Source organism: Xyrauchen texanus, chromosome 29, assembly GCF_025860055.1.
Source record: "Xyrauchen texanus isolate HMW12.3.18 chromosome 29, RBS_HiC_50CHRs, whole genome shotgun sequence".
Taxonomy (NCBI): domain Eukaryota; kingdom Metazoa; phylum Chordata; class Actinopteri; order Cypriniformes; family Catostomidae; genus Xyrauchen; species Xyrauchen texanus.
The window spans coordinates 28,839,523-28,850,929 of record NC_068304.1 but is presented as its reverse complement, the minus strand read 5'-3'; the positions used below and the strand labels follow the sequence as shown (position 1 = coordinate 28,850,929).

The 11,407-nt window shown below is 41.2% G+C and overlaps 1 protein-coding gene across 1 annotated transcript; it reads right to left on the bottom strand.

Moving 5' to 3' along the window:
* Positions 1 to 5,412: 5,412 nt before the first annotated feature.
* Positions 5,413 to 9,525, bottom strand: LOC127622822 (extracellular calcium-sensing receptor-like). Its single transcript, XM_052096924.1, has 6 exons — positions 9,308 to 9,525; positions 8,849 to 9,146; positions 7,292 to 8,125; positions 6,896 to 7,117; positions 6,402 to 6,525; positions 5,413 to 6,308 (listed from the first exon to the last, which is right to left on the bottom strand). Exons 1-6 carry the CDS (start codon positions 9,523 to 9,525, stop codon positions 5,413 to 5,415), a joined length of 2,592 nt encoding a protein of 863 aa, XP_051952884.1.
* Positions 9,526 to 11,407: the final 1,882 nt, after the last annotated feature.

Below are 11,407 nucleotides of genomic sequence, written 5' to 3'. Positions count from 1 at the left end.
TTTAAAAGATGATTTTGTCTACTTTATTGTTAGTAAGCATGTTTAATACAACATTTTAAGTCAAGGCCCAAGCTGAATAGTCGGTTAAGAGCTAATGATTAACTGATTAATTGTTGCAATAATCGCCAGAATAGATGAATAATCATTCAAAAAATCATTTGATTAGTCGATTATCAAAATAATCATTAGTTGCCTATATGTCATGCTGAATTTTTTAAACTACACATCATCAGCCTTAATAAAATAAATTTCTAATGATGTTAGATATTACAAAATAAACCAGTTTGCTTTCAGATATTCAAATACTGTCTACAGAGATGACGTGAACCATTAAGAGCCTAATTAAGTGTTTTATAATAATAATACTAGTCAAAAACATCAGACTGAAATGTGAAATTTAGCTTTGTGGTAAAGTTAATTACCACTTTTTGAATACCACCAATGTTAATTGGTAGAATCACTCTGGTTCCCCTTCTGTAACTCACTCAACGTTGTGTCGAATGAAGTGAAACAAGGGGTCTTCCTTGGGAGCCTCGTGTACATCTGAACTTGAGAAAAGGCCAATGAGAAAATAGCAGACAGAATACGGGTATAAAGGGAAGCGGCGTGGGTCTGTCAGTCAGATTTTCTCTTCGGAGCCGAGCGGTTGTGCAACAGCAAGCTGAGTTCACCACTGTTCCACTACTGGTAAGAAGCACTGCTGTTGGTAGACCTGAAGGACGCGTACATCCACGTCTCCATCTTGCCTCGACACCGAGGGAATATCCTTCCTATGGTTCACATTCGACAGCCAGGCGTACCAGTACAAGGTCCTACCCTTTGGCCTGTCTCTGTCCCCTCGCAGTCTTTACCAAGGTTTTAGAGGCAGCCCATGCCCCGTTACAGGAAGTGGGCATCCGCATACTCAATTACCTCAATGACTGGCTCATCCTGGCTCACTCTCGAGAGTTACTACGCGCTCACAGGGCCCAGGTGCTCCGGCACCTCAGCCGTCTAGGGCTTCAGGTCAACTGGAAAAAGAACAAGCTCGCCCCGGTTCAGAGCATCTCTTTTCTCTGCATGGAGTTAAACTCGGTCTCAATGACAGAACGCCTCGCCAACAAGCGCGCTCAGTCAGTGCTCAGGTGCCTCACTGTCTTCGGGCCCGGAATGGCAGTTCCTCTAAAACAATTCCAGAGGCTCCTGGGGCATATGGCATCCTCCGCCACGGTTGCGCCGCTCGGGTTGATGCATATGAGACCACTTCACACTGGCTACAGACTCGAGTCATGAGATTGGCATGGCACCGCCTCACATACTGTGTGATAATCACCCCCTCCTGCCATCAGACTTTCAACCCTTTGACAGACCTCTGCTTTCTGTGGACCGGAGTCCCCCTGCAGCAGGTGTCCAGACATGTCGTGGTCACCACAGACGCCTCTTAACAAGGTTGGGACATTGTGTGCAATGGGTACTCTGCAGCTGGCTCCTGGACAGGGCCCCTGCTGCATTGGCACATCAACTGCCTAGAGTTGCTGGCTGTATCCCTTGCCCTGCGGAGGTTTCTCCAACTAATTCGGTGCAAACACGTCTTGATCCGTTCAGACAGCACCGCGATGGTAGCGAACATAAATCGCCAAGGTGGCATGCGCTCTCGTCAGATGTCACAACTAGCTTGCAATCTCCTCCTTTGGAGTCAGCAGCGACACTCTCATCCCTAGCAAATGCAACACAATGGCAGACGTGCTGTCATGACAGGATTCACCCAGCGGAGAGTGGAGGCTACACCCCCAGGTGGTCCAGCTGATTTGGGACCGATTTGGCATGGCACAGATAGATCTCTTTGCCTCCCAGGACAACGCCCACATCCTGCTTTGGTACTCCCTGACAGAAGCCTCTCTTAGGACAGACGAATTGGCACACAGCTGGCCCTGGGGGCTGCGCAAGTACGTATTTCCCCCAGTGAGCCTTCTTGCACTGGTGTTGTGCAAGATCAGGAAGATGAGGTACAGGTCACCTTGATGGCTCCTTATTGGCCCACCCGGACCTGGTTCTCGGATTTTACGCTCCTCATGACAGCACCTCCCTGAAAAATTCCCCTGAGGAAGGACCTTCTTTCTCAGGGACGGGGCACCCTCTGGCACCCTCGCCCAGACCTCTGGAACATCCACGTCTGGCCCCTGGATGGGACGCGACAGACCTGTGTGATCTACCACCTGCAGTGGTAGCTACGCTTGTTCGCAAATTAGTGTTCTTCCCGAGCCCCTCAGAGATGCGCAGTTCGGTCAGTGCTTTCATTCCTGCAGGAGAGGCTGGAGGTGTATGTAGCTGCTATTGCTGCCCACCACGACGCAGTATAGGGCAAGTCCTTGTGTAAGCATGACTTGATTATCAGGTTCCTTAGAAGCGCCTGGAGACTGAACCCTCTCCGGCCAAGCCTGTTCCCCTCCTGGGATCTCTCAGTGGTCCTCTCAGGCCTTCAGAGACCCCCCCTTCGAGCCGCTTGACTCTCCCTGAAGATGGCCCTCCTGATATCGTTAGCCTCCATCAAGAGGGTTGAGGACCTGCAAGCGTTCTCTGTCAGCGTCACCTGCACATACTCGCGTTATCCTGAGGCCGTGACCAGGCTACGTGCCCAAGGTTCCTACGACCCCCTTCAGGGACCAGGTCGTGAACCTGCAAGCACTGCCCCGGGAGGAGGCAGACCCAGTGCTTTTGTTGCTGTGGCCAGTTCATGCTTTGTGTATCTATTTGGACCGCACACAGAGCTTTAGATGTTCTGAACAGCTCTTTGCCTGGGCAACACCCAATACCTTTGCAAGATTTTACAATCTCAGGGTTGAGTCTGTCTCGTCCCGTGTTTTGTCAGGTCCGAGCCGGTAGAACTCTGTAATGCGGAACAGCCGACCGGGTGTTCCGCTTGCACACATCGCCCTTTACCAAGTTGATCCAGTGCGCCTTCTCTCCCAGGTTAGCCACTAAAGCGAACTTCCTGGAGGTTCTCCACCCTAGCCTTCTGGCTTGTGAATTCAGCGGAGCAATTCGCGTCCAGACCCATTATGAGCCACAGGTGCTCTGTACTGGGGTAGGGCTCCACAGGCTTATTTCCCTCTTCAGGCAACTCCTTGTAATGTATGGTCCCCCTGTCGGCAGACCTGCATCTCCTTTGGGCAGTCCCACTGTCCCCGGTCACCATGCTAGTAGAGCTCCTCCCTCATCAGGCAGGACCTACCACCGCGCCGCTCCCATGTACGGCTTCACAACCCTCATGGTGCATTTGCCTCCCCCTAGTCTGGGCAAGATGTTGTCTCCTCAGGGTCATGAACAATTAAACTGCCTCAGGACTACCCCATAGTGCAATAATGTAAATACATGTCTCATGTACTGTACATATGTAAATTCACATATTTAATTCAATAACTGTACATAATGTACATGTGCATACGCCATTCTGTTGTATATCTTATTATTTGTATATTATATTTATTTGTATAGTCTATTTATGCTCTTACCTAGTTTTATATTCTGTCTCACTGTACTGTCCTTTGTGCACTTGTTTCTCCTATCATCAAAATAATAATAAAAAACAAAATCCTTGTGTACGTGTGAACACTTGGCATTAAAGCTCATTCTGATTATTATTATTATTTACTCAAATGTTTTTCAAGTTTCAAATAAAGAAAAGAGGATGTAATTTTCATTTATACAATTTTTAATTCAATGACTGGATTTTTCCAAAATATACATTACAATATGTTTATTGTAATATAAAAACCAATATTTTTTTATTTATTTAAAACAAATGTAACTATCATGATATATCTTGTTATAGTGATATAAAATTTGTGATCTAGTACTGTAAAGATACTGCATGAATCGTTATTTTACCCTGAAAGTTGGCAAAAATGTCCAAATCCGATACGAAAGTGCTCCACACAATGTCAGCGTTACAAGAACATTAGTTACGGTGTTTGACAAAGGTCAAAATAAATTAAGGGATAAGTAATTTACCATGATTGCAGACATTCCTCTTGGATGGGATTTGAGTTCTCAGTGAGGACACCAGAATAAGTGGAACATTTTAGGTAATTGTTTTGTATTGTTTTGTCATTTTTATTTCTTTAATTGTGTAAGAAAACAAAGATGTCTTTGATTTGGATTCGGACTACTAACCACGGCCCCTAACCACATCCACCACAGTTTTAGCAATAAATGTGTTAAGTGTTTACAGGTATATGCGTTATTAATAAAATTGTTATATCCTTTCTTATAAAATGGGAACTTTCATGGCCCATGACCTATAATAAAATATATATAGATTTATTTATTTTATTTTATTTGTTTATTTTTTTCCTTCACCTGTACTCGTCTGTATGACTCAATGATGAGTCATTGTATTTATACATTGTTTGGTCTTAATGAACCTTTTATATAGAAAAAAGACCAGTAATTATCACAGTTTTAGCACCATTTGTGGACTTTTCAGACGGTCCCTTACCCACCATAAGCAAATTTTCAAACTTAGGCCCTATGTTAATGTTAAATGAACGATCGGGAATGATTTCACGGTGACGCCATCTGACCAGCATAAATACGGGATAAATCACTTCCAGTATTGATTTGAGAGGGATGCATCATTTTATCTTTAAATGCAGAACGATCCCATATTTTACAGGATGGTTGCAACCCTGGCTACAAACTAGTTCCAGAGTTTACTTGCTATCGTAGACAAATGTAAATGTCTACAAGCTGTTTTAAGCTCTCTGTGTTTTGTCCTGTTTTAGTTGACTTGTAAATACGTATTTTGACGGCTAAAGCAACTGAGACTTTCTGAAGCGTACAACTAACATAAAGTGTACATTACTGGTGAATTTGTTTGTAAACTAATCAGTGCTTTTTAAGGAATCTTTTAAGTTAACTAATCATTCTTGTTCATTTAAAATGTTTTGGTTGTGAACGATTTGAAGGATTAATCCAAATCCCAACAATTTATTGGATAGCCACAAACACGCAGAAGTGGAGTGATACTAAACATCAGAACAGGAACACCCCTTGGCTGGAACAAAATGTTGAACATTTTTAATATTGCTTCTGAATATTTACATCTCACATCCTTAATTCCACAATTTTCTCTATCTGTGTTCTGTGCATGTGTTAACTGTAGAGATAATGAGTCTGTCCTTCTACTGAAAGTGAATGCCAGAACTTAGTAAACAATATATTCATTTGAAATAATAAAAACAGCAACAACAAAGTGTATTTAAAAGCAAGTTTAATAACCAGGCAACTTAGGTCATGTTAAATTATTTTTGCTGATGGACAATTGTTGGCTCTCCCTGCCCATCAAATAGGTGTCTGGATGCAGTGTGAAATTCACGCGCATAAATACAACTTATAAGTGATGGCTTGTGACATTCTGTGATGGCCTGTGTACTATTTTTTCATCATCTGCTTTTTGTTATTTTTTTCAGGCTTTAGTAGTACAATATAACATTTAGGAGCAAATATACACAGCAAGAGACCAAAGGCAGAGGCTAGAATAGCGAAGACATGAACAGCAACCATATACTTTCCATATGCGCTCACATAAACTGGAATGAAGGTAATCCACACAGCAAAAAATATGAGCATGCTGAATGTGATGTATTTAGCCTCATTGAAGTTATCTGGCAGTTTTCTGGCCAAAAAGGCCATTAGAAAACACAAGCAAGCTAGGAAGCCAATATACCCTAGCACACACCAAAATGCAACTTCAGATCCTACAGCACATTCAACAGTTAAAGTTGCACTCATGACTTTGCTGTTATTGAAAGCATAGGGTGACTTGGTTGTCAACCATATGATGCAGATTAGGACTTGCACACAAGTACACAGGATTACACTTGATCGTTGTTTAGCAGGGCCAAACCACTTCATTTTATTTCTGCCAGGTTGCGTGGACCTGAAAGCCATTAAAACTACCACAGTTTTTGCCAGGATGCATGAGAAGCAGAGAGCAAAGCTGATTCCAAATGCTAGATACCGAATCCGGCATAGCCCATCAGTGGGTTTCCCTATAAATGTCAGACCAATCAGGAAGCATGCACAGAGAACCATGAGGAGAAGAAAACTTAGATCCCTATTGTTCCCTCGTACGACTGGTGTCTTCCTGTACATTATAAACACACCAAGCACTACCAATGTTGCAAAGGCCCCTAATGCTGAAAATGTCCATAGAATTATTCCCAAAGGCTCCTGAAAGGATAAAAACTCTAAAGTTTTGGGAATGCACTGGCTTTGCGCTTGGTTTGGCCATGTCTCCTTTGAACATGTCAGGCAATCAATTGAGTCTGTGTGGAAATTGAGGGAAAAGGGCATAAAACACAATTTATTTATTTATTCAGAAATACAATTTTAATGAGGAGCTGTGATGAAATCCACACCTGTTTGATTACTGATCTCTCCTTCTGCACATGGTATACAGTCAAAGCAGCAGACTGGCTTTCCTTTTTGTCTGGCCTTCCTGTAGCCTGGCAGGCAGCTTTTACTGCAAAATGATTCTGGTGCCTAATGACCACAGTAGAGAAAGCAGTAGAGAAGCACTACATAGTATGAACTCTGAGAGTGCATACCACTAAGCACTTTCATTACTAAAAGAAAAACCATACAGATAATTCAAAGTGTATTTATAATGTGTAAATTAATCTACTTAACTGAGCAACTCAAAATCTAAAATGTTGCTGAATCATCTATGTATATAATGCAATTGTTTTATTTATTAAACTGGTATAACATATTTTAAAATGAAATCAGCAGAATTAACGGTCCATTTCCATTTACAAAACTGGATTCTACTTTCAACCTTAAACATTAAGAAGAGTTGATGGAAAAGCAAACATAGCAAGGAATATCTGGAGGTGAGTGGGATGGCACACACCTTCTCTCCTCTATGCCACACAATTAGTGGCTCATCTATTACAAGGTCCTTGTCCTCTTCAAGGGAGGCATCAAAGAAACCCACAATAACCAGATGAAGGGAGCCATCAGACCCTCTTTGCATATTCAATAGGTCATAAGATGCAATGGGGTTACCATTGTCATCAAGTCGGACTTCTTCCCCATGTGTTGTGAAGTTTGTTCGTTTCATGTAGTGCAGGAGCTTGGGTCATCATTGAGAAACAGAATGATGCAAAGTAAAGCAAACACATTAAAATACAATAAATGTACATTTGTAGAGGTTAGAGGTTCTTTGTTTCATACAAAATTTACACTGTCTTGTCATTTAGTATCAGGAAAATATAGGGAAAGCATGTCAAATATTAGGAACACACACCTGCCATGGCAGAATTGGATTCAGACTCCCACATGTTCCATTCTGAAAGGGGCCCTGTCCTGGTACACATGTGCTCATGTCATGTAGTGCATGTGCTATTAGATACACAGCCTTGTAAACATTGTATGAGACTCTGAGTTGTGACACGTCTGAATAAATAGTGTACACATCATCCAGGCTCTCTCTGCCATTGCAAGGTGGCCGGCTCTGTGCCATTTCTCCATGTACATGAGTATTTAAGGAACCATTTAGCTGACAATGGAAAGTCTCTTCCCAAAACTCAGAAAGAAAATGAGACATTTGAACATGTGAAACATTTATGCTTTTGATGTAACTGAGAAGTTTTGGAATATCAGCCCTTCGTATGGCAAACCCAAATGTTCCCTTTAACAGATCACCAAAATCATCCCAGAGGGGTTTTGAAGTGGACCAGGCCTCACTGGTAATCCACTGAAGATGCGTGACATTTTGGCGTCTGCACTCTTTTAGTATGCTACGCAGTTCCGTTTCCCCAGAGAAGTTTAGTATGACTGTGGCAGAGGAGGATCTTAAAATGTTCACAAGCTCCTCCACTGCATTTTGGATCACTGCAACAGGATAAAAGTGGACATAAGCGGGACAAATATGAAATCTTTCAGACTCTTTCAGGAATAGCTGGATGGCGAAGCGGGCGTAGTCTGAATCCACACCAATAACTCCAACCCATGTCCATTGAAAATAATGGACAAGCTTTACCAAAGCCTTAATTTGAAAAGCATCATTTGGTATCGTCCGCATAAATGTAGGGAACTCTCTTTTGTTACTGAGACAGGAACATGATGCAAAGTAGCTCACCTAAAATCAAGTCAAAACAAAAGATTTCAGTAAAGTTAAAAATGCAGCTCATAAACTACAAGCCAACACCCAAATTGAAGAAACATTAATGCAAAAACATTGTCAATGGACCTCAATGATAAATATCTATTTTATGTGAGAAATTATGAAAAATAAACATATGCAAAATTATACACAGATATATTGTGGCATGTGTTTCTTTTATGGACACTGAAAAAATGTACTTCATGTAGAAACAGCTAAATTAATTGGTATCATTCAAGTCAAAAATATAATATAACTGAAATGTCCTGAATACATTAGGCTACACCAGCAAAACAAATTTTAAGGGTTGGATGAGGTAGAAATATCTCCTTAAGGTAACCATTACAAGTTTTGGAGTGTTTATTTTTGATCGTAAGTGATTCAAAATAAAATGATAAAAACATAATATCATTCACATCATAGCCCTACTAAGGCAATGGAAATGTAATGATGAATTAATAAAAATGAAAATGTTAAAACACACTGTAAAAAAAATAAAAGATTTGTCAGGTAACCTTAAAATATGCTTCCTGATGTAACATCTTAATGAACTGGTTTTATTCAAGTTATATGAATAATTTATATATATATATATATATATATATATATATATATATATATATATATATATATATATATATATTATGAAGAGGGAGCTCCTAACAACTGCACATTTTAGTTGTTACTGTGTATTTTTACCAAAGGTATTTTGAAAGGTCCTAGAGTTCTCAGAACAGCCATGGACACTCCTGATCCAGCATCTCCCACTATTACAGGGCAGGGCTGCTTTTGTGTGTCTTCACAGCCTTGTCCAATGCCCCTCTCTGGCTGTCCATTGACCAGAAGAAGAGAGTTCTTTAAAGATTCAGGTATGTCATCACAGCTGTCTCTGATGTGGTAGCCCAGAGTTAGGTTTGGCAAAAAGTCTTGCTGCTGGTTTATTTCATCTATAGCAAAGATCATCGTCTGCATCCACCTTATGGCTCGAGAGCTGAAGCTGCAACAGATATAACATATACTTACGGTATAGGCATTGGAATAACTACAATACAACAAAGAAAATTAGCTTAACAACCACATAGATCAATTAATACAATTTCTAAACAAGTGTATTCTTCATTTACATAATATCTTTCAGAAGTTGAAACCAAGACACACAATTTATACTTGGTTGGCTTAGGTTTAGTCTTGAAAGAAGAAACTGATGATATAGGGCTGTTATGCAAAGGGAAAAGTCCTCCCAAAACTATATCTCCACCCTGGTAAAAGCTGTAAGTATTATCATCTCCCTGATAGATGCATTTATCCTTGTTTTCAGACTGACTCTGCACACCGGCACACAGCATAAGCCAAAGAGTTGCATGAAGCCGTGCCATATCTGACACAAATGAAGCTGCTGGGTGCAGCGTACAGTATATAGACAATCTGTGCTGGAGGGATGGTCTTAATTTTACTCGAGGAAACATACCAACCAATAGCATGTCAGCATGCTGTCAATCTTTTATCACGTCACTTTGAAAGTAATCCAAATTCAGCAATGTGACCATGCATAAATATTTTATTAAAAGATGTAATCTGAAAACTCAGTCTAAAATGCTCAAATAAATAAATTTTTCATGTAGGTAAATTTAAACTTAGCTATGCTGGTGCTTAATCTTTGTGCACTCTTCGTTTTTAGAATCACACTAGATTTTATGGAATTTAGACCATGTTTGGCTCTAAATTAATAAATTACACCATTCATTTTCATATAAAATAAGCAGATTTGATCACTTAACTTCAATAAAAACATTCATTTCAGTAAATTGAAAGCATATCTAAACATCAAATTATGTCATGCATTGGATGACTTCTGTGTTTGTCTGCTAGAATAAAAATTACAATTATTACATTAAAAGACAGCTTTGTCCAGTAGATGGCTTCAGTACTCCATGCATTGGGTGATCTCTAGAAGACAATGTTGTAACAAACTTAATTTCTAGAAAGTATCACAAGTTTGCATTGGATATGTTTTTTTATATCCAATTTAAATTTCAAATTGGGTTGTCATGTCATATTTTGCAGTTATGCTCTAAATTGCTGTTAAACCTGACCATGCTGCCACAGTTAAATCTGACTGATACAGAGTAATTATTTTGTTATCTGTCATTTATTTCAAACATCAAATAACAGAATTCTTGCATTGACTCACACAGGGGCCAGACTCAGACTTGTGTGGTATGTTTGATATGTGTGGACAGGATTATCTACACTTGTGAGGGCCAAATGTCCTCATCAGTTAAAGGGTCAGATGATGTTGATCTTCAGTTCTCCTGATGTGCAAATGGTTGTGTGGTGGTTAGGTTTAGTGGTAGAGTTTGTGTAGCAGTTGTACTCTGGTTGTGTGGGCAAACTTGTGAAACCAAGGAAATACAGACACTGTAGATTGAAATCTGGGTGCTTTTATTCCTGGGGAAGTAGGAAGGATCATGATGCCGAGGGAGTGCTTGATCCGGTGCTGCTGGAGCTCTGTGTCAACCGGCAACCGAAAGGAATGACTGAGGGGTCCAGTGCCATTACAGTATTAATGGCACTGGACCTCGACTGAGGTCCAGTCGAGCCCACTTCTCTCGCTCTCTCTCTCTCTCTCTCTCTGCTTTCTCCTCTCTCTATCTATTCTCCCCCTCCCTCTCTGCTCTCCCTTGTACTGTTCCCACTCCCAGGCACGTTCGGGTCAGACCCGGAGACCATCCTGATGCGTCAACACTCCCTCCCTAAACATGGGGGGAGGGGGGTGTATGTCACAGGCCGGAGAATTCTCCGACCTGAGTTTGGCGGTGGGGGTATGTGGCGAGTAGGGTGGGCTGAGCGCCGGCTGTGCAGAGTGAAGCCGGGAAGATAAGTTGCACCTGTGTGTCACACTGGCCTCGAGTTCTAGTGAGGAACGGGGAGCATTTAAGAAGAGGATACAGTGGCAGATGAGAGAGCGAGAGAGAGACTCACAAAGCTGTCTGCATGTGTCTGCATGTCAGTGTTGTGTTGCTGAAAAGGAAACCTTTTGTGTACTGCTGAAAAGTGGCCTTATTGTTTTTGACAGAAAAGTTAATCAATAAAACGTCTTGGTTTACTTAACTGTAACCCCTGTTCCCTGATAAAAGCAGAACGAGATGCTGCGCTGATTTAGCGCTTTGGCAACAACTTTAGGCGTGACCAGCTGTGAATATGTGTGCAAATTGAAATTGACCAGAATTTCTAGCCTCTGCTGGTGACATCATTGGA

Excerpts from the sequence above, each read along its gene's own strand:
- LOC127622822 (XM_052096924.1), bottom strand. The coding sequence starts at position 9,525 with ATGGCACGGCTTCATGCAACTCTTTGGCTTATGCTGTGTGCCGGTGTG. Across the intron at positions 6,526-6,895 it reads TGTGGCATAGAGGAGAGAAG|GCACCAGAATCATTTTGCAG; the intron begins GTGTGTGCCATC and ends TGTGGTCATTAG. Across the intron at positions 6,309-6,401 it reads AGAGATCAGTAATCAAACAG|ACTCAATTGATTGCCTGACA; the intron begins GTGTGGATTTCA and ends ATTTCCACACAG.